Source organism: Falco rusticolus, chromosome 4, assembly GCF_015220075.1.
Source record: "Falco rusticolus isolate bFalRus1 chromosome 4, bFalRus1.pri, whole genome shotgun sequence".
Lineage (NCBI taxonomy): Eukaryota > Metazoa > Chordata > Aves > Falconiformes > Falconidae > Falco > Falco rusticolus.
Window position 1 is genome coordinate 13,404,151 of NC_051190.1, and position 18,563 is coordinate 13,422,713.

At 59.1% G+C, this 18,563-nt stretch overlaps 2 protein-coding genes across 3 annotated transcripts in view; one reads left to right on the forward strand and one right to left on the reverse strand.

The window, feature by feature from the left end:
* Positions 1 to 772: 772 nt before the first annotated feature.
* LHFPL4 (LHFPL tetraspan subfamily member 4) lies at positions 773 to 13,630 on the reverse strand. 2 transcript variants are annotated; one of them, XR_005103885.1, is made up of 5 exons: positions 13,069 to 13,630; positions 3,108 to 3,344; positions 2,873 to 2,889; positions 2,366 to 2,605; positions 773 to 2,245 (listed from the first exon to the last, which is right to left on the reverse strand). XR_005103885.1 is itself a non-coding variant. In XM_037385288.1 (4 exons), exons 1-4 carry the CDS (start codon positions 13,472 to 13,474, stop codon positions 2,597 to 2,599), a joined length of 669 nt encoding a protein of 222 aa, XP_037241185.1. In that variant the 5' UTR covers positions 13,475 to 13,630; the 3' UTR covers positions 773 to 2,596. The 2 variants fall into 2 exon arrangements, 1 of the variants encoding a protein (XP_037241185.1); XM_037385288.1 differs by having other exon boundaries at positions 773 to 2,605.
* Positions 13,631 to 15,240: 1,610 nt separating this feature from the next.
* Positions 15,241 to 18,563, forward strand: part of MTMR14 (myotubularin related protein 14) — a 34,339-nt gene continuing 31,016 nt past the window's right edge. The window contains 2 exon segments of the mRNA XM_037385287.1: positions 15,241 to 15,392; positions 15,467 to 15,612. Of these exon segments, the coding sequence (XP_037241184.1) occupies positions 15,273 to 15,392; positions 15,467 to 15,612 (266 nt within the window). The 5' untranslated portion in view covers positions 15,241 to 15,272.

An 18,563-nucleotide genomic window follows, 5' to 3' on the forward strand; every position in this document is an offset into this window, starting at 1 on the left:
CCTTGTGGGACAGTGTCTGTTGTGGCACGTCCCCCAGAAGAGTCTGGCTCAGCCGCCTCCTTCCCCGAAAGCTGCAGGCAGCAACACGCTCTCCCTTCTCCCCAGAGGCCGACCAAGCCCATCCCTTGGCCTTCCTCCACACCGTGTGCCTGCATGGGGCTCACCCAGGCTGCGATTGCATCCCGTAGTGGGGGTGCCAGAGCTGGCCGAAGCTCTCCAGATGTCCAGGAGGTCCCCAGGCTGCCCTCGCGCTCGCACAGCCCAGAAAGCTGTCCCCACTCCCCTGCTGGAGCACACCACTGCACTACGGGCCACGCGAGTTGTTTTTCCATCAAGGCGCAGGATCTGCTGAATTTCAGGCGGCTCCTGCCAGCCCGTGAGCCGACAGCCCGCCCGCGGTGCTCCACAGCTCCATGGGGACCCGAGGACGGGCAGGAGTGGGGGGGCTTGAAACGCTCCTGGGGATAGACAGGACCCAGCCCCCACCTCCTGCCTTGCCGGGGGGGGGGACAGGCCCTTTCCCTGCCCTGCCTCCGGCCGGAGCCCCCCTTGCGCACCCGCCTGTGCAGACGGAGGCTCAGCCCCACCGGGCACAGGGTGGGCTCCCTACCCCCGCTGCCCACCCTGCCACCCCCCACCCCCTGTGGCTGCGCCATGGCCAGTGCCCCTGCGGGGTCCTCGGACCCCCTGCAAACCTTCCCGGCTTTTCCAGCAGCGCCGGGGCGGGGGGGGGGCATCCCAACCCTCCCCACACCACAGGGCGCCAAGCTCGTCTGGTTTGAATTATATTTTTCAATAAGGTTTTGTGAAACACTGTATCAAACTTTGTACTAAAATACAGATATATTACAGCTACTGTATTCCTTTCTCCACTGATTTTCTTCGCTTGTTTTTCAATTCAGCCGGCAGCAGCGCTCCCAAGCTGGCAAGACCCGGGCGCTGCCGGGGCCAAGGGGCAGCTGCCGGAGGGAGGCCGAGGCTGGCAGAGGCCGTGGGCAGGAGCGCCAGCACCTGCGCCATCCCGGGTGACTTTGGCTCCACAGCTCCATCCCTCACCACCGCCATACAGGGCCTCAGGGCACGACTTACCTGCTCCCGCCAGCCCCGGGCACCACGATGGTTCCTGCGGAGCCCGTCATTGCCATCGCCCAGCAGCCTCCATGCGCTGTGGCCATGGCCGTGGCCGAGCCCCGCTGGCAGCAAGCAGCTCCCCTGCCCGGGGCTGCCCATCCCAGGGCCGTGGTCCTGCTCCGCTCCCTGCGCCCAGCTCCAGCCCGCTCCCAGGCTTTGCCCGGCGCCCGGCCCGGCCTCGCCAGGGCCCTGCAAACAGCCCCCGGCTACTCGCACTGAGACGCGGCCAGTGCTGAGGACTTTATTGCATTGCAAGGGCTGTGGTGGCCCCAGCCCCCCGCAGCCGGGACCTGGGGAAGCCCACACATGCCGGTCTGGCCAGCAGAGCTGCGGCCGGGCTGTGGCTGCCTGTGCCAGGGTGAGTGCCGGGGGTGTCGGTGCCGGCTCCCGGGTGCTGCACGTGTGCGATGCAGGCTGCCTCGTGCCCGGAGGCTCTGGCCTCAGTGCTGCCCCGGGCAGCTGCTGCCAGCTCCCTGCGGGCCATCACCGCGGGCCAGCGAGGTGCAGCCAGGGGACGCGACCAGGGTGCCAGGGTGGGAACAGGAGCGCCCAGGTCTCCCCCAGCCACACCGTGTGGCAGGGAGAGCCTTGCCGTCGCCAGTGGAGATGAAGCACCGTATGGGGATGGGGAGGGAAGGCGTTTGGCAACAGCCTGCGGTCAGCTCAGGGAGGGGGCTGGGGGGGGGGGTCCTGCACCCACCCGAGGGGGGGGTTGTATGTCCAGCTGCTCCCACTTACCAGGGCTTACATTCAGCAGCGGCTCGAGTCGGGTGTCCCAGCGGCCAGCAGCAGCGAGGCCCCTGTGGTCCCTGTGCTGGGGGGGAGCGAGCGGCAGCCCACAGCCCCAGCCACGCACCAGGAAACACCACGCCCTGGGGCTGCGCTCCTGGGGTGGGGGGCGAGGGGGCTTGAGTCACTTTACCCTGTTTAGAGAATATGAATTTACACGTAAAAGTAGGGGTTGGGCCCCGGCCCCGCCACCGGGTCCCCCAGCCATGGAGGCAGGGTCACGGAGCTGTACAAAATGGGAGCAGGGAGGGGGCCAGGGCCTGGAGCAGCCGGCGCGGGGCATCACTGAGCGCGTGTTCGGGTGGGATGCAGCAGGTCAGGAGTCCTGGGGATGTAGAAATCTGTTAAAAACTCTGAGACTGTTTTTTCCTTGAAACAAAACCGCAGTTGGATGCTGTTCTCGAACGAAGCGGGTTTGGGGCATCCTCCCCCGGTGGTGACCCACGGGCGACAGGGGGTGCGGAGCTGGCGGGGTGCGTGGGATGGCGGTGCCAGCATGGACATGGAGGTGGCCATGGATGCGGCGGATGGCCGGCACGTCCCCGGTGCAGGCAGTGGGGCCCGGGGAGCGGCACGGGACGCTGCGTGGCTGCTGGCAGCAGACGAAGGGCAGGATGGGGAGGGAGTGCCCAGGCTGCCGGCCGCGGGAAGAGGGTCCTGCTGCGGGCACTTGGCTTTATATCCTCTGTGGGGAGAGCACAGCAGGTCAGGGTTGGTGCTGGGCAGGACTCACTGCACCGCCGTGCCACCAGCATGTGCCACACACATGCCTGTCCCCATCCCTGCTGCCCCCTTTCCCCATTGCCCCCCTGTCCCCACTGACCCCAGCCCCATTGCCCCGCATAGCCAGGGTCCCCCCATGCCACCCCACAGGGAGCCACCCAGCACAGTCACACCCAGACACGCCGCACGGTCAGGGCTAGGGGATGGGACAGTGACACTCAGGACTTACCGCAGTGCCGACAAAATCTGTGGAAACAGAAGAGAGGGCATCAGGCAGGGTAGGGGGTCGGCAGCCCACTCCCACCCTGCCCAGCCTGCCTCGCTTTGCAGGTGGCACTTGAGCCTGCAGGACCCTCACTGCAGACTGCTGGAGGGGCCGAGCCCCCCAGGCTATTCCCCCTAAGGATCCCGCCGCCCATGGCCACGGTGCAGGGCCCCAGGACCCCCGGCAGCGCAGCGCTCACCTTTGCTCTCTGTCTTGAGCTCCTCGTGCAGCAGGTCGTTCTGCCGGTTGCCAAGGACAAAGGCCAGGAAGGAGAGGATGAGGGCATTGAGGATGCCGATGATGGCCAGGATGTAAGCCCAGCGCACGGAGCAGTCGCCCAGGGAGTACTTCCCTGTCTTCTCCCCGCACATGTCCCTTATGGTCTCTGCATCCCAGCCGTCGGGAAAGATCATGCAGCCCAGCACCAGGCAGAGCGCTGCAAGGGGGAGAGGAGCGGGAAGCATCAGAGCGCACACGGGTGGCAGTGCTGGGTGCTGAGCCCCCCAGTCAGTGCGTGAGTGCATCCCGTGCCTGGCAGGGAGCCTGCCTTGGCCCCACGACAGCCAGGCAGCTCTGTGGGTGACAGCCACTGCTGCCCCGACAGCCCCAGGGGACTGCGTGGCTGCCCCAAACGTGCCCCACACACAAATGGGGACTTCAGGGTCTTGGTTTCTTCAAGCACTAACCACAGGATCAGTGGTTCCTCATGGCCTTTCCTCATCACCACGGGTTCCCGCATGTGGGCAGAAGCTACTGGCTGCTGCCTGCGCCAAGAGGGTCGTCGTCCCCAGGAGCCCCCACACCCAAAGGCCTCACAGCCTGCAGGCACCGCTCCCAGCGGGGCTGCTTGCTCAGCACACCTCTGTCCTGCACACCCCATGCCGAGCAGGGAGATGTCAGGGAGCCCCAGGATGATGGGGAAGGGAAATGCTGAGACAAAGCCCGCGAAGGTCAAGGTAAGGAGGCAACATTTTTTCTAACTACAGCAAGTACAGAAGCTCCTCACCCCGTATCAGCTGGGAAAGCTACAAATGTTAAAGATGATGGAGATGGGTTGGGATGCCCTGTGAATATTTTTGTGCTGGGTTAGGGAAGACTGAGGGGCTTGAGCCTGCACAAGCAACAAGGTACCTCCCTGTCCCGTACTGCTGGAGCACAGCAAACACCCTGTCCGGCACAAGTGCTGCTGCGGCAGCAGCCCTGGGGGACCAGCAGCTGGTCTGGCTGGCGAGCTTTTGGGGTGCTGATGTGCACTTCTAACCGCTCTTGGTAGGGAAGGGAAATCCCAGGAGAGGGGGAAAGCGAGCGCAGGGCTGGCATAGGGCATCGTACCGGGACTCGGCACTGCCCTCACATCTTGATGTGCTGTGCCAACTGTGCTCCCCAGGAAAGGCCACAGACCCGAGGTGAGCTGCCCCCAGCAGCCCACACACCAGTACATACCACCACCCGCCAGCTGCTGCCTGCTCTCTGTCTCCTCCATCCATGTCACAAACCTGCTTGGTAAAAGCATCTTTGCAGACAGAGGCGAGCTCTGCAAGCAGATTTAGCATCATACACAGCCCTGGTGCTGCCCTGGTGCCACGCCAGCACCACATGACTGCACAGCGTGGCGCACACATGAGGAGCTGACAAACCAGCATCTCTGGCACGTCGTCACTGGGGACTCCCAGCCAAGCACAGCCATGTCTGGGGAACTCCCTGCCTGCTGAGACTGGACTAACCCAAAACCATCCCCTCTGGAAGAAATTGTGCAATTGGCATCGACGCTGTGCGCTGCACGGGGCACGGTGAGGAGCCACCTGGCCTGCTGCTAACCTGAGCACCCTCAAGCACAGACCTGAATTAAAGGTAAGGAGGAGCAGCAGACTTGTGCCGGGGACTCTTCCCAGGAAAGCAGAGATGCCAAGAGGATTTTAGAATCCACTGAGCTCCCAGGGCAGTGCAACTGTGAAAAAAGCTAAGGTGTTCTGTGGCCATCCCTGGCGATGGGGTGGGTTTGCCCCCACAGGGCTGGTCAGGCTGGCACAACCCAGCCTGGAAATGGGCATGGCTCTAACAGCTCTGCCAAAATTGGTGAGGACAAGAAAATAGCCGTGAGCATGTGGTTGAGGCCAGAGGAAAGCTCAGAAAGCAGCAAGGCAAGCGCTCCAGCTGCCTGGGTGGGCAGCAGCCCTCAGTGACAGCCCCTCTCAGCCCAGAAGAGAACAACAGGGCAGTGCTCCAGGGTGGCAGAAGAAGGCAAACATAAGCAGAAAAAAAAATTAATAAGGTGCTAATTGTACCTGCACCAGCAAGGGCTTGGGCAGGCTCCCAGCTTTTGCGCACAGCCCTCAGTCAGTCCTTCACAGGAGCAGAACGGCAGCCCCTAGGCCTTCCCTTGGACTCTGCAAGCATTGGTATGTCCTCTGCATTTCTGAGCATTTATTTGGGCTCTGGATCCAGCTGCCCAGGTAGAGCCGGAGCTCACCGAGAGCTCACCACTCTGCAAACACCACAGGTGTGTGTGTGAGGATCTCCCAGCACGTCAGCAGGTCCCAAACATGGCAGGACAGGACAGTGATGCTGCAGGCTGTGGATTAACATGCTGGAGGGCTACGGCACTCATGGAGGATACAAGAGACAGGGTTTAAGGTGAAAGCAGAAAGCTGCTCAAAAGAGTTGTGGGAAAAACACACAGCACATGAGCCACCTGTGCAGCAGGTTGTCACAACACAGCCATGGAGGACAGGCAGCAATGGTCACTGCCAGGACGCCTGGGGCTGGCTCTAGTGTGTGTCTGCCTGCCCTGGTCCCTGCTGTCCCTGTGTGCCTGCTCTGCACTGGCACAAGAGCAACGGGAGCCTGTGCCCTGGCCTGTGGAGTAGGTCCAGGAGCTCTGCCCGAGACCTCACAGCCCCTATTTGCCAGACAGAATTAAACTACAAATTTACTACCAGGGCAAAGGAGCATGCCCGAGTCACTGCAGGTACCCGAATGCCACTGCCCAAAGGTGACCAGCCTCTTCCCACAAGACCCCGACTGTTCTGCAGCTCCCTGGGAAGTGGCTGGGGCAGGGCTGCGCCACCGAAGGCAGGTCCTCTCCCAGCAAAGAGTTGTGGAGTGCTCCCCTCTTCCCATCTGTCCTACGTGTTCCCAGCAGCAAGCTTCGTCCTCTGCTCTGTCACAAGCAATTCCCTTTTCCGCATGTCCCCAGGCCACCCAATGTCCTGGAAACACCTTCCGGTGCCTGCAGCAAGGAGTAACGTTGAAGCAGAGCAAGATCAAGGAGGGGATCCCCACATGGTCAGCCTCAGCGCTGCCCTTCCCAACAAACCCCTCGTAGCAAGTCTGAGGGGTGCAAGGACGGGGCTCTGCCTGCCAGTCCCTCTGCCCACAGCACCGTTCTGCCAGCACCTGCCTCCAAAAGCTCCAAAGTCCCTTGCAGACCTGTAGAAAAACCTTGGGTTTTGTTTAAAACACCCTGTTTCTACGCCTTGCAAGCACATGAAAAACACCAAGGGATGACTCCTACAAGAACCACTATTTACGAGGAAAAAAATAACCCAACTCCCATCCATTTTGCTTTTAATTCCCATTCTCCTGAGGTGGGACTGCCAGTGGCACCATGGACAGCCAGCCACTTCGTCACACACCCCAGCTACCATCGCACCCCCAGGTCCTGGGCTCCCACTCCCTCTTCCAAAGTTTTCCCAGTTGGAAAGACAGATCTGACACTGGGCATTTCAGTGACCACCAGGGCAGGATGCATGCAGAGGGAAGACAAAGCAGCTGTGGTTAGCAGGGCTGCTTGTGGGATCTGCTGGGGCTGGGGCTCTGGCCCTGGGGAAACCACCATTTCTCAGCTTGTGTTTGCAGCTGGTTCATGGCTTCCCACTCGGTGCTCCCTTGTCAGGGTTCCCTAGAAATGAAACGGGCATCTCAAGGGTTTTTGGTATCCACGCAAAAGAAATTAATTGAAGGGAGTTCAATGTTATGACTCAGGCTGCAACACTGGAGTGAGATTTTAGCAGAGAGAGATGAGGAGGCTCCTCCCGGCAGCATAACGTCCCCTGGTAGAAAGTGCATTTAGCTAATTTGGACCGTCTGAGTAACCTGCATGTTTGCAGAGTACCACAGTTATCCCAGTGCTGCCCCAGTCCCGTGTAGTTGTGCCTGCAGGATTCAAATCTAATTTTTTTTAATCACTTTTAATGTCTAGTTTAGTCTGCAGGCGTGGGTGAAGACTGGCTTTTACTGCTCTCATGTGCCACGGGTGGAAGGGGCTAGTAGGGACGTGCCCTGCAGCTGAGAGACACGGCCGCCCCCCCAACACGAGCATGCAGAGCGTCACGCTGCCCCAGGACACAAGAGGGATTGAAAATTGGAAAATGTGGGTGTAACTGGGGGAGAACTTCTGGGTCCCAAAGGGCTTGTTAAAGCTGGCTTGGGGACAGCGGGGTGTTTGGCCCCATGGGCAGTGGGTCAGCAAGCTGGCTGTCCCTTGCTCTCATGCACATCACTCCCACCTTCACCACAGGGATGCCTCTCTGCTGGCAGCATTTTGGTGACCTCCCCCAGCCCCTCACGTCTACCTTGTGCTGAAGGGGAAGAAGCTCCGGGTGCCATATCCTCCACTGTGCTCATGGCCACTTGCCGCGACGCTGTGTCATCAGTACATCAGAGGTTCCCGCCGGAGATCCCCAACACGGTGCCCCTGGGCACCACGCACCAGCCCCAAACCCCCAGGGGAACAGGGGCTGTGCCGTGACTTTGGGATCTGGAGTGGCCATTTCTCACTAGGAAACCTCCTGAGAGCTGAGCAGCCAAAGGAAAGGAGACAAACACAGCCTCCTGTCCCCTCCTAAAAACAGAAAACCCTCAAAAATAAATGAAAGTTAAAGGCAGCTTGCTCGGGATGGCTAGCACTGGCCATTTACACAGACAGGAGCTCCCTTACGGCATTTTGCTCCACAGGCTGTTTCCGAGCCAAAAAATCAGCAGGATTCAGAATAGAGTTATGAGTTGGTATGAATCAGAACTGACAGTTACTTTATCTGGAACAACAGTTAAGGGATGTAAGCTCCAGGACACGAGTGGCTCCGAAACACCCAGCTCAGCCCCTCCCTGCAGGTCCACAGGCACGTTAACAGCTACTACAGGAGGGTTATGCTGCCTTCCAAAGCCCAAGGCTGGCTGCTGTGGAGCACGAGGCACTGGATGGATGCAAAGTCTGCGCTGTGTCGCTGCTCCTGTCCCCACTGTATGACAGGAGTGGCCCGCAGAGGAGAGGGGAAATCTTGAGGAAAGCTTTTTTTGGTGCCAGAAGCTAGTTTTGCAGTGATGTCTTCTTTTTGCTGCAAGGTTGGCAGGTGAAAGCAGAAAGACCTGGAAGATCAGATATGGGCAATATTTCTCCCTTGGGCAGAGAAACAGCTCAAGACTGCTTCATCCTCGTTCCCAGCAGCTGTCCCAGTTACACTCCTAGCTGGTTTAGAGCAGTGGTGTCACTCTCTCATTTTTTCATTAAGAACTTCAACAAATAACTTTTACATCCATGAAAACATATTTTTTTGAAGTCTCAAACTCTCTCTGACAGAAGCTGCTTCTCCAGCAAGTTCCAGTCGGGAAGATGAGCTCATGCTGACATGGCTCAGCAGAGCCACCACATCAGCACCAGTACCAGGGAGTGTTCCAGGGCTATGGTGTTTGCTCGGGCCAGACGCTGCTCTCCATGAAGGCTGCAGCCACACCACCGCCACCCACAGCTCAGCCCAGCAGTCAGCAACAGGCTTCCTATAACCACTCCTCTTCATGGACGTGCTGAAATGATGCCACCAGCTGTGCTGCGGGAGGGGTCCCCACTCAGGTGGTGGCAAACGCAGCTCAGGTGCAGAGGATGAAGCTGCTGATCAAGGCTCTGCCTCTGCTCCCAGTTCACACACTGGTGGGTGGGAAGGGCCCATCTGAGAGGTGAGTGTAGCTCCAAAGGGGGACTCCAAAAGCAGAAAAAGCCTGAGATGATATGTATTATTGTTCACCATCCGGCAAGGCACTTGGACACTGTGCAGTTAACTGCAAAGTGCCACCGATAAAGACAAACCCCAGCCCCACGGCCAGTGACAAAGCCCTGGATGGAAAGGCACCTCATGTGTCATGCTTGTGCCTAGCCAAGGGAGCTGGAAGGTCTCACCACACTGAAGCATGAAGAAACACCTTCAAAGGTGGCCAGTCACTTCCTCCATGCAAGAGGCACTGCGTGCTCAGCTGGCTGCCTCTTTTGACCCTCAGTGGACTGTGAGTACAAAACTGAAGCCCCCCTGAAAAGAGCCCCAGACCCACTGGGAGTGACCATCCTCATGGGAGGCATGCGGGTGCAAGTGCCATGCAGAGGGGGCTGGGCTCTCTCGCTCCAGCATTAGTGCTGGACACCAGAACAACTTTGCTCCAAGCTCAAAGTTAACTCACAGGGTGATCGTGTCTTATATTACAGCAGAGAATTAGGGAATCGGAGGAAATGCTGAGGCTCCTGGGCAGCCTCCTCAGCACGTGGTGGTGTATTCCTGCGCTCCGGTCTCCAGCAGATGACTGCTCCGTGGTTGCTGGAATGAAGGCATCTACAAAATCAGCCCAGTTGCCTTCATCTCACTCCTGTACCGGCCCCCCATGGCGGGTGGATGAGAGGGATCCCACACACAGCCCCTTTCTCTTCAAGTAAGCATCATCCTGTGGGACTTTCTGAAGGAGCTCCTCTGTTAATTTTGAGGACTGGGGTGGCATCAGGGTGCTGTCAGTCATACAGTTGTTGACGTGCTCGTGTTAAAAGCCATTTCTGGTTTTGTAACAGAAGGATTTAGCAAAATCTCCAGTTTCGCGTACTGGGATTTTGAACAGGGCAGATGGCTACATTTCTATTTGCGATAAAGCAGAGCCTTTCCTCTTAATTAGATCCAGTTTCCTCCTAGGGGGGCAGTGGCTTTTGAGCTGCAGCTTTCTGTGAAGCTCTAATTAAACCCTTCCTTGATTGTCCACTAATTAGAGATTGACGATTTAAACTGAATTCCTGATCTTTCTCCCCTCCTCCTCCCTCACCTTCCTGCTCCTGATTTTTCTCCTCTGAAGAGCCCATTCATGCCCTTACTCAGCTGCCCTGTATTCTGCACTGGCTGTCCCATAGGGACAAGGTGGACCCACCTCTGCCCTATCTCTCTACTTTTCACCTTGTTTACCTGGTTTTCACCAGTAAGATCATGAAACTTTGGGCCTCGCTGTTGCTTCTGCCATAGTGGTGCAAGGCCTCAAGCTAAAACCTTGCTGAGGCAGGGGGAATGTCTTTCCCTTCCCTGCCCCTTCAGGCCGCCTGCTCTGGCACAACCCTCTGACCTCCCAGGTGGGTGAATCTCCGAAGCTTGCCATCATGCTGTGCTGGAGCCTGCATCAGGCCACATCCTGCCCTACCCATGGGATTTGGCCCACGGTGTCCTCTCCATGGGTCATGGCAGCTCCCTCTCCATGCACAAGGTACCACATCCACCTGCATCTGCCTCTGACTTGCCCAAAGAAGTTCAGCCCTGCCCAGCCCCTCAGATGAGGTTCACTCTTGTCAGGACACCCCACCCCACCACTCTGTGTCCTGGCCCTCCCTGATGGTGACACCAGCCTCTCCTGCAGGACAGAAGCTGTCTGGTTCTCCCCATCTCAGGGCAGCGTGGATGGCCAGTCTCTGTTAATGCTGCATTGGATTTTCCCCGACACAGAGAGGCTGTGTAGCCATGCTGCTTTGGGAGAGCTCTGAGACAAGACTGGGCCAGCCAGGGCCAGAAGAGCCAGCCCATGGCCCCAGCAACCATGCACTTGGGATCCTCACAACTGCAGTGAACTGCAAGGTGCAAAGTGTGAGCAGGCATAAGCCCCAGGGAAGAGCAAGGGGTACCTAGAGGTGACAGCAGTAGGGTGCTGCCATGGCCACCCAAGCCTGAGCCAGGGCACCACAGGAGGAACCGGGGAGGAAGCCTGGAGCTGCCTTCAAGTGCAGTGCCCTCCACCACGCAGTTCCCTGTGCAGTAGCAGCACCAGCCGGGCGCTCCAAGCCACTTGATTAAGCTGCTGACAATCAGTAGGATTTGGGCTCTGAGCTTGCCTTAAACTGGTAAATCTTCAGGACAGGGAAAATTAAAAATGAACGAATTTCCCAATAAGCCAAGGCAGCTCCAGGTCTGGCTGTGGTCCTGATTTGGGTGAGAAGAGGTCAGGCTAGCTGCTGGGCTAGCTGCAACCCCCCAGCATGAGGGGGCTGTATCCCGCCACATCAATGACTGGGGCCTTTCTCCCAGGGGTGTGGACTGGGGTCCTTTAATTAGGAATATGGGGGGTTCTGGGTCTTTCTGGTGGAAGCTCTGGGTCTATTCACACCTTGTATGCAGTGGGGAGTAAGGTAATGTCTTGCCACATGTGGTAAAACTGGAGAGATAAGGAAGTGAAGGGTCCCACTACTAGGGGAAGCTCAGCATCTCTTTTCAGGGTCTTTCTCCCAAAAGGACAGACCCTCTGTGAGGACAGCTTGGAAGTCCATGTACAAGAGGATGCTTGGGATCCTTATCAATATATGCATCAGGTCCCCTTCTGGGGAAAAGTTTGGGTGTCACTTTGAGGAGTGAGTCTATGAGGGCATTGGGCTACATCTGTGGTGGGGTTTCTTTTGTGGAGGGAGCTAAGAAGCATCTATAGCCAGGGGCACTTTTGGCAGGCATGACTGGGCTTGAGCCTGTGGTCACTTCTGAGGAGCCATCAAGGTAAATGTATGGTGCTTCTGTGGGAAGCACTGTACTTGAGGTCTCTTTATGCAGAGAGCTGAGGATGGTCTGTCCTCAGAGTCCTTTCATGATGAGGGAGGGAGGGAAGGAGGGCAGAGGCGGCCTGGGCACATCTCTTTTAGGGGGAGCTGAAGGGTCTGTCTGTGCAGAGGCATTTTTAAAGGGCTGGGAGGTCCATGCATGGGCTCCTGCCAGTAATGGGGTCCCTTCAGGGCCTGGGGGTTCCCCTGAAGTGGGTACCTGCTGGGGGCAGACTTGCTCAGGAATGCCCTCAGGGCTAGGTAGACAGGGAGACTAGCCCCTGATGTGGGGTGCCCCAGGGGGCCTAGATCCCCAGGGGACTGGCCCCAGCCCCAGGGTGTCCTAGGGCATCCTTGTGGCTGGTCCTTGACTCTGTGGGACAGTCCTTGTTGTAGGATGTCTGAAAGCTGGTCCCTGACTGGGGTGTACTAGGGTCCTCCAAGGCTAATCCCTGGCCCAGGGTGTTCCAAAGACAGCGCTCCAGGGCTGGCTGGTGCCTGTTCTTGGGTCCTCTGAGGAGGGTCCCTGATCCAGCTTTCCTGCTGTGTCCCAGGGATCCCCGTGGTACCCTGGGGTCAGATCTTGCCTGGGGAGCCCTGGCTGCCAGTGCCCAGAACAGATGTCCATTCCTGGTACTCTGCCAGTGGCTGTGCCTGGCCTGGGTGTCCCAGGAAGCCCTGTAGCACTCAGGGGACGGTTTCTGGCTGGGACATCCCATGGCCCTGCAGTGCTTGGATGCTGCCCAGTTTCCTTGAGTAACCCTGGTGTTCCCTGCAGCCAGTCTCTGTCTGGGGAACCCCGGGTGCTGGTGCCTACAGCCAGCACCTGTTCCTGGTGCTCTGTCAGTGCAAGTGCCTGGCCTGGGTGTGCCAGGAAGCCCTGGGGTGTCCCGGCTTCAATTCCTGTCTGGGACATCCTATGGATCCACAGTACTTGTACCCAGCCCAGAGTTCTTGGGCAGCCCTGGTACTCCTTGTGGCTGGAGGCCCTGACAGCAGTGCCTGCAGAGCGCTGGACGCCAGTGCCCCAAGCTGGTGCCCATTCCCGGTACTTTGTCAGTGGTAGTGCCTGGCCAGGGTGTGTCAGGAAGCCCTGGGGCTGGATCCTAGAACCACAGCCCTGCAGTGCCTGGACCCAGCCCAGCTTCCTTGAGCAACCTTGACATTCCCTGTGGCCAGGGCCCCCACTACCAGTGCCTGGAGCTCGCCGGGCACCAACACCCACCGCCCGCGCTTGGCGCCGCCATCCCAGCGAAGCCCGCATCCCCCCCGCCCGTCACCCGCCCTGCGTGCCCGGCGAAGTGCCGTCGGGGGCCGGGGCCCGTCGGAGGCCGGTGGCGGCGGGTACCTGCCAGCAGCTGCATCCAGGCGCAGATCTTGTAGACGGTGGCGGTGTTGCAGAAGAAGAACAGGGCGAAGCAGGTGATGCAGCCCAGCGTCAGCACCATGGACAGCAGCACGAAGAAGGCCGCCGCCTGGAAGGCGCCCGAGGGGATGGTGCTGAAGTCGGTGAAGGAGCCGCGGCACGACAGCTCCCGGCCCGCCAGCCCGCTGCCCACGCAGTAGTGGAACAGCCCGAAGTAACCGGGCTTGGGCGTGTTGACGCTGTCGCCCACCCAGTAGGGCTGGATGAAGACCACCACGTTGATGATGGCGAAGCAGATGGTGAAGATGGCCCAGAGCACGCCGATGGCGCGCGAGTTCCGCACGTAGTTGTCATGGTAGAGCTTGGAGGCTTCCTGCGAGGGCAGCATCCTGCCGGCCGCCGCGCTGCCGGGGGGCGGGGGGGCCGCGACGGCGGGGAGCCCGCCCGGGGTGGGGGGGGCCGCGGCCTAGGCGCGCCCGCGGGCTGCCGGCCCCTGCGCCACCCGCGCCGCCATCTTGGCTGCCGCCTCTGCGCCCCGCGCGCGCCCCCGCCGCGCGCGCGGGCGCGCGCCCCCCGCCACTGCGGAGCAGAGCCGAGCCCAGCCGAGCCCGCCCCGAGGGGATCGGGCCGCTTCGGCCGCCTTCGGCTCCGCCCGCCGAAGGCTCGGCCGGGTTCGGATCGAGGCTCGGCGGGATTCGGCCGCTCCCCGGCGGCTCGGCTCGGTTCGGACCGCGCTCGGTAGCTTTCGGCTGGGGTCGGGCCGACTCGGCAGGTTTCGCGGTGGGTCGCTCAGGTGGGGCTGAGGCGGTGGCGGGCCCGCTCCGGTACCCCGGCCCACTGGGGCCGCTCCCCGGCCCGCCCCCGCCCGGAGCCGCCGCGCCGCGCAGGGCCCCGGTGAATGCCGGCAGGTACAGTGGGCGTGCTCGGCCGGAGCCGGCCCACAGGGAAGGCGTTCATCCCCCCCGGCCCCTCCTCGACCCCGGCTACCGGAGGGCCTCCCCGGTCGGGCAGCCGGCCTTCCCGACTCAGTGGAGCCGGAGCAAGCAGGCTGCCGCCGGCGGGGCTGCACGGGTACGGAGAGCGGCGGGGCATGGGCCAGCAACGCTCGCCCGTCCCGGCGGTGCAGAGCCGGGGTACGCGGCTGTGCCGGGTCGGGTGTCGCGGGCGGTCAGCCTGAGGCACGCGTACGGGGGCAGTGCCCCGCAAAATCCCGGCCCCCCGGCCCCGGCAGCCTCACGCTGGCCCCAGAACGCCGGCGGAAACCAGAGCGTCTCGAGCCGGTTTTCGGTTTTCTTCTCCAGACGGTTCAGATGCTCCGCGTTAGCTGTAGCTGTTGCTGAGCTCAGCTTACACAAAATGCTCCCGAGGCCTCTTTCTCTTCCAAGTCTCGTCAAGGTTCGCAGCTCATTTGCACATCAGACACACGCTGATGGAAACAACTTTGTATTCTCCCGCAAGAGCAAAGGAGCTGCCTGCCGTGTGCCTCTGGCGATGTAACGGGCTGTCTGTTAACGCCGGCACGAACAGCACATGCAGGCTCAGTGCGCGACGGCGCTGGCACCATCCCCGTTCCCATCCCGGGCACACGAGCCCCTACCGCTCCCAAGCACGCACGGCCGCACCGCCGAGCCCGTGCTACCGTTCACCTCGCGGCTGCCACTGCGCCTGGATTTGTGTGGGCGCGCACCCCCCGAGAGGGGCTTCTTTAATGAACACCCGTTTCGGGATTCGTTAAGAACAGCGCTACGGTCAGACCCGCTCAGCGGTGCCCGCCAGCGTTTGCCCCGTCTCTCTGCGGGCCTAAGCGAGCTTCGTGCAAAGCCTCGGCGCCCCACGGCTCGCAGCAGCGCCGGTGCTGGGGAGCACCGCGCAGGCCACCCCACGCCTGCGGGGCCCCGGCCGTGCCCAGCCCTTGCGCTGGGCCTCACTCCTCCCACCGCGCCCCTGACCGCGCCAGGCCCCGCTTCGGGCTCGCACCGACAGCCAGGCGGCTACTGCCCCGCGGGAGGCCTAGAGCAAACCCAACCGCACCGAGCGAAGCCTGTCGCGTCCCGATGACGCCGGCGGGCGAGCGGAAGGGGCGTGGCACGTGGGCGGCGGTGATTGGCCAGCCGGGCGGAAGCGACGGAGGGCGGAAGCGAGGGGTGGGGCGGGGCCATGGGCCGGCGGCGGTGAGCGGCGCGGGGATGGCGGCGGCCCGCGGCTGCCCCCCGGCGGGCTCCGGGGACCGCGCCCTGGCCGAGCTGCTGCTGGAGTTCTCCCGGACACAGTACCGCGCCAAGGACGGCGGCGGCGCCGCCGCTAAGGTGAGGGGCCCGGGCGCGGGGGGCGCCGGGGAGCGGCGGCGGTGGGGCGGGCCCTGACCGGTGGCTGTGCGCAGGTGGAGCGGATCGAGCGACGGTGCCTCGAGCTCTTCGGTCGCGACTACCGCTACAGCGTGATCCCCAACGTGCACGGCGAGGTCTGCGCCCACTACCCGCGGCACATCGTCCTCCTGGAGCGCGACGCCGGCGCCGGCCGCGACCCGTAAGGCCCCCGGTGCCCCGGTCCCGCACGGCTGATGGCCGGCGGAGGCGCCTTCGCGTTTTGTCCCAGGGAGCTTCCGCACCTGCCAGCGGCCGCTGCCGCTCCAGGCTCCCGCCGGCCGGGGGAAGCCCCGCCAGGCTGCGCTGCGGCTAATTATAGCCGGCGGTGTCAGCCGCTGGGTGCGCCGCTCCCGGGGCACCCCTCGCTGCCTGCCAGGGCTGCGCTTCCCTGCCGAGCTCCCCCAGGCTCTTGGGCTTCCCTGGGGAAAGCTGCTAAGCTGAGCCTGCAGCTGCGGGGTGCGAAGGAAACGGGGTGTTTCAGGGCAGCGCCAGCTCCGCTGCATGCTGTCCTCGGGTAAACCTGAGCACAGCACTGGATCCTAATGATTACTGTGCTACAGCTCGCCCGGAGACGCAAAGAGCTCGTGGCCAGAAGCAGGACTGTGTGATGCTCTCCTTGTCTTCATGAAGTGCCTGTGGTCTTGCTTGGAAGGCCTCTGATTAGAGAAATCTTAGTCTGGAGAAGTAGCCTGCTCCCACCGTGGTACATGCGTTAGTGAGTGTTGAGGTTTAGTGAACTAACGGAAAATGCTTGCTTGCTGTTTAGTGCAAGTCTAAGCTAACATGTTTCTGGACTTTGACCCGCAAGCTGAGAATCGCATTGGTGTCACTTCTGGCTGAGCATTACCTGCTCCCTGCAGCTCTAATGACAGCCTCTTATTTTTTATTTTCTATTCCAACAAAACCTAATGTAATTTTGAAGTCTTAATTGTGTCTGTGACAAGAGTAACACATTCAACGGGATGGCGGTCACCAAGTTCCCCTCGCATGTCCAGCTGCTGCCCGAGGAAGGCAGACTGTCGGCTGCCATGCTGGCACGTGGACCAGGTGCTGTAGGAGGGGATCTCTGGAAAACAGCCACAACAGATTGTCAGGTGGGAGAATTTCTGCTTGACAGTTAGATCAGATTAGAAAAGAAGAAACCTCTTGCTGAAAAAAAGGGAAACAAGTCTGAAGTTGTAAATATGACTAGGAGTGTCTTTGGGGAAGAGAAACCAAACACTTCTGCTTTTCCTGTTCTTGCAAGAGGAAAAGATGCTTAATTTTTCTGACAAGTATTCAAAACAAGTATAGTTACACTTAGTGCCCTCTTTTCTTCTGAGGCTTTTGCAAGTCAGCAGTGACAATTAACATTTTAAACATTGATTCTTTCACAGTCTTGATTTGCTGTCCTAGAGAGTCATGGAAACAGGCTACCGTTCATCATTCCTTGCCTCCTGCTTCCTGGGTGATAATCTCTGTAAAAGCCACTAAGTAATTTTTAGACAAAGTCAATTTTTAGTTTTAGTGTTGCACTCTGGGAACTAATTACAAAATAGAGACTGTTGCACTTCTTGTGTTATAGAACACGATAACTTCTTCCAGTAAATGGAATGCTCCCTCTAGGACTGTGGGTCTTTGGCTGCCTTTCATCTTTGTAATGTTCTTAATCAGCTGATAAGATCTTGTTGAAGCATGCAGGATGTTTCACACCTCTGAGAATACCAAGGGGTTTTGGAAGCATTTCTCACTTACGAAAAATCTGCACTGCCCTATTGGTTCTGCTGGTAGAGCTGCTTCTGAAGCCGTGTGGGGCTTCAAAACCCAAACAAAAAATGGGTATTTTTAACCCAGATTGGTTTCCTGATCCTGTTCATTCTGTAGCCGGGCAGCTGGCAAGAGAAAGGATGTTGCTTCATCAAAGTTTATTAACAGTACTCTGAAATCCAGGCAGGTGCAGGAAGGGTACAGGAGGAATTTGGTGTGTGTTTTCAGCCTGTATGCCCCTTGGTCAAGTGCTGCTCACAAGGAGCCGCAGAAAGTAGCAGAGTGTGTCTGACAGCCAGGGATGCCTTCCCTGTGCTTGCAAATCTCTGGTGTCCCTCCGGAAGGAGCAGGCAGGTGATGTAGGCAAAGGAAATCGAGGGATGTGCGCAGTTCTTTACTCGCTGTCTTAGAGCTACTGTGACTGTGCTTAATTGAAATGTCCAGATCTCAGACATGGGCCATGTCTTTGGTTTCACCTGATGATCCTGTTGTGTGCATGCACTCCAAAAAATTATGATCACAGGATCACAGCCGCATGTAATCTAACAATGTGAGACTTCGTTCCAGTGCTGTATGGCTACTGAAAGAGAAAGATCTCTGCTTCAGGCCTGTCTAAAATATACAGTTGCCAAAACAGTTGCTTGTTCTTATAGGAAATGTTTCCCTTGAATTAAAAAAGATTGATTCAGGTTTGGTGTCTGATTTTGGAGGGGAGGGTGGGCATGAAACTAATGCCAAGGTAAGGTTGCATAGCAGTATCTTCTGGAAAACAAACTTCTGAAGAACTACACACACGCGTGCACACACACAAGTCCAAAATAAAAAGAATTAAGATACACATAATTCCTTCTACTTCATCCCCTACCTTGTGCCAAGCAGCCTTAATGATGTTCTGATGTTCTTTCACACTTCTGTTGAAGAGTGCTCTGTTCTCTGAACTGTTTTCAGTAGATTTTACTCCTACCTATGCTGCATTTAATCACTTGCCCCTGTAAGAGCATTGCACCAGTTCCTCAGAGCAGCCTTTCCCCTTACTAGACTCAGCACCGCTATGTTTACTTATCATGTTTGTCTCTTGCTCAGGTTTAGCTTTACTGACAATGATTCTCAAAATGAGAAGATCCAAGAGCCCTGTTTGTAGCACAGCTACGATGGATAGCGGAGCAGGTCTCCCCAGTGCACGTGCAGGCTTTCCAAGGAGCAGGTGTGGGAGCGTGGGAGAAGGGTTCATCCTACCGTGTCCCCAGTGGGGCACTGGGCTTCCTACTCACCCTGTGTCCCAGATCCCTGCCAAGCTGCTCAGACTCATTCCCCAGGGCTGTGGTGCCTCTCCAGAGAAGGGCGATTAGTGTGCTGAGAGGTGAA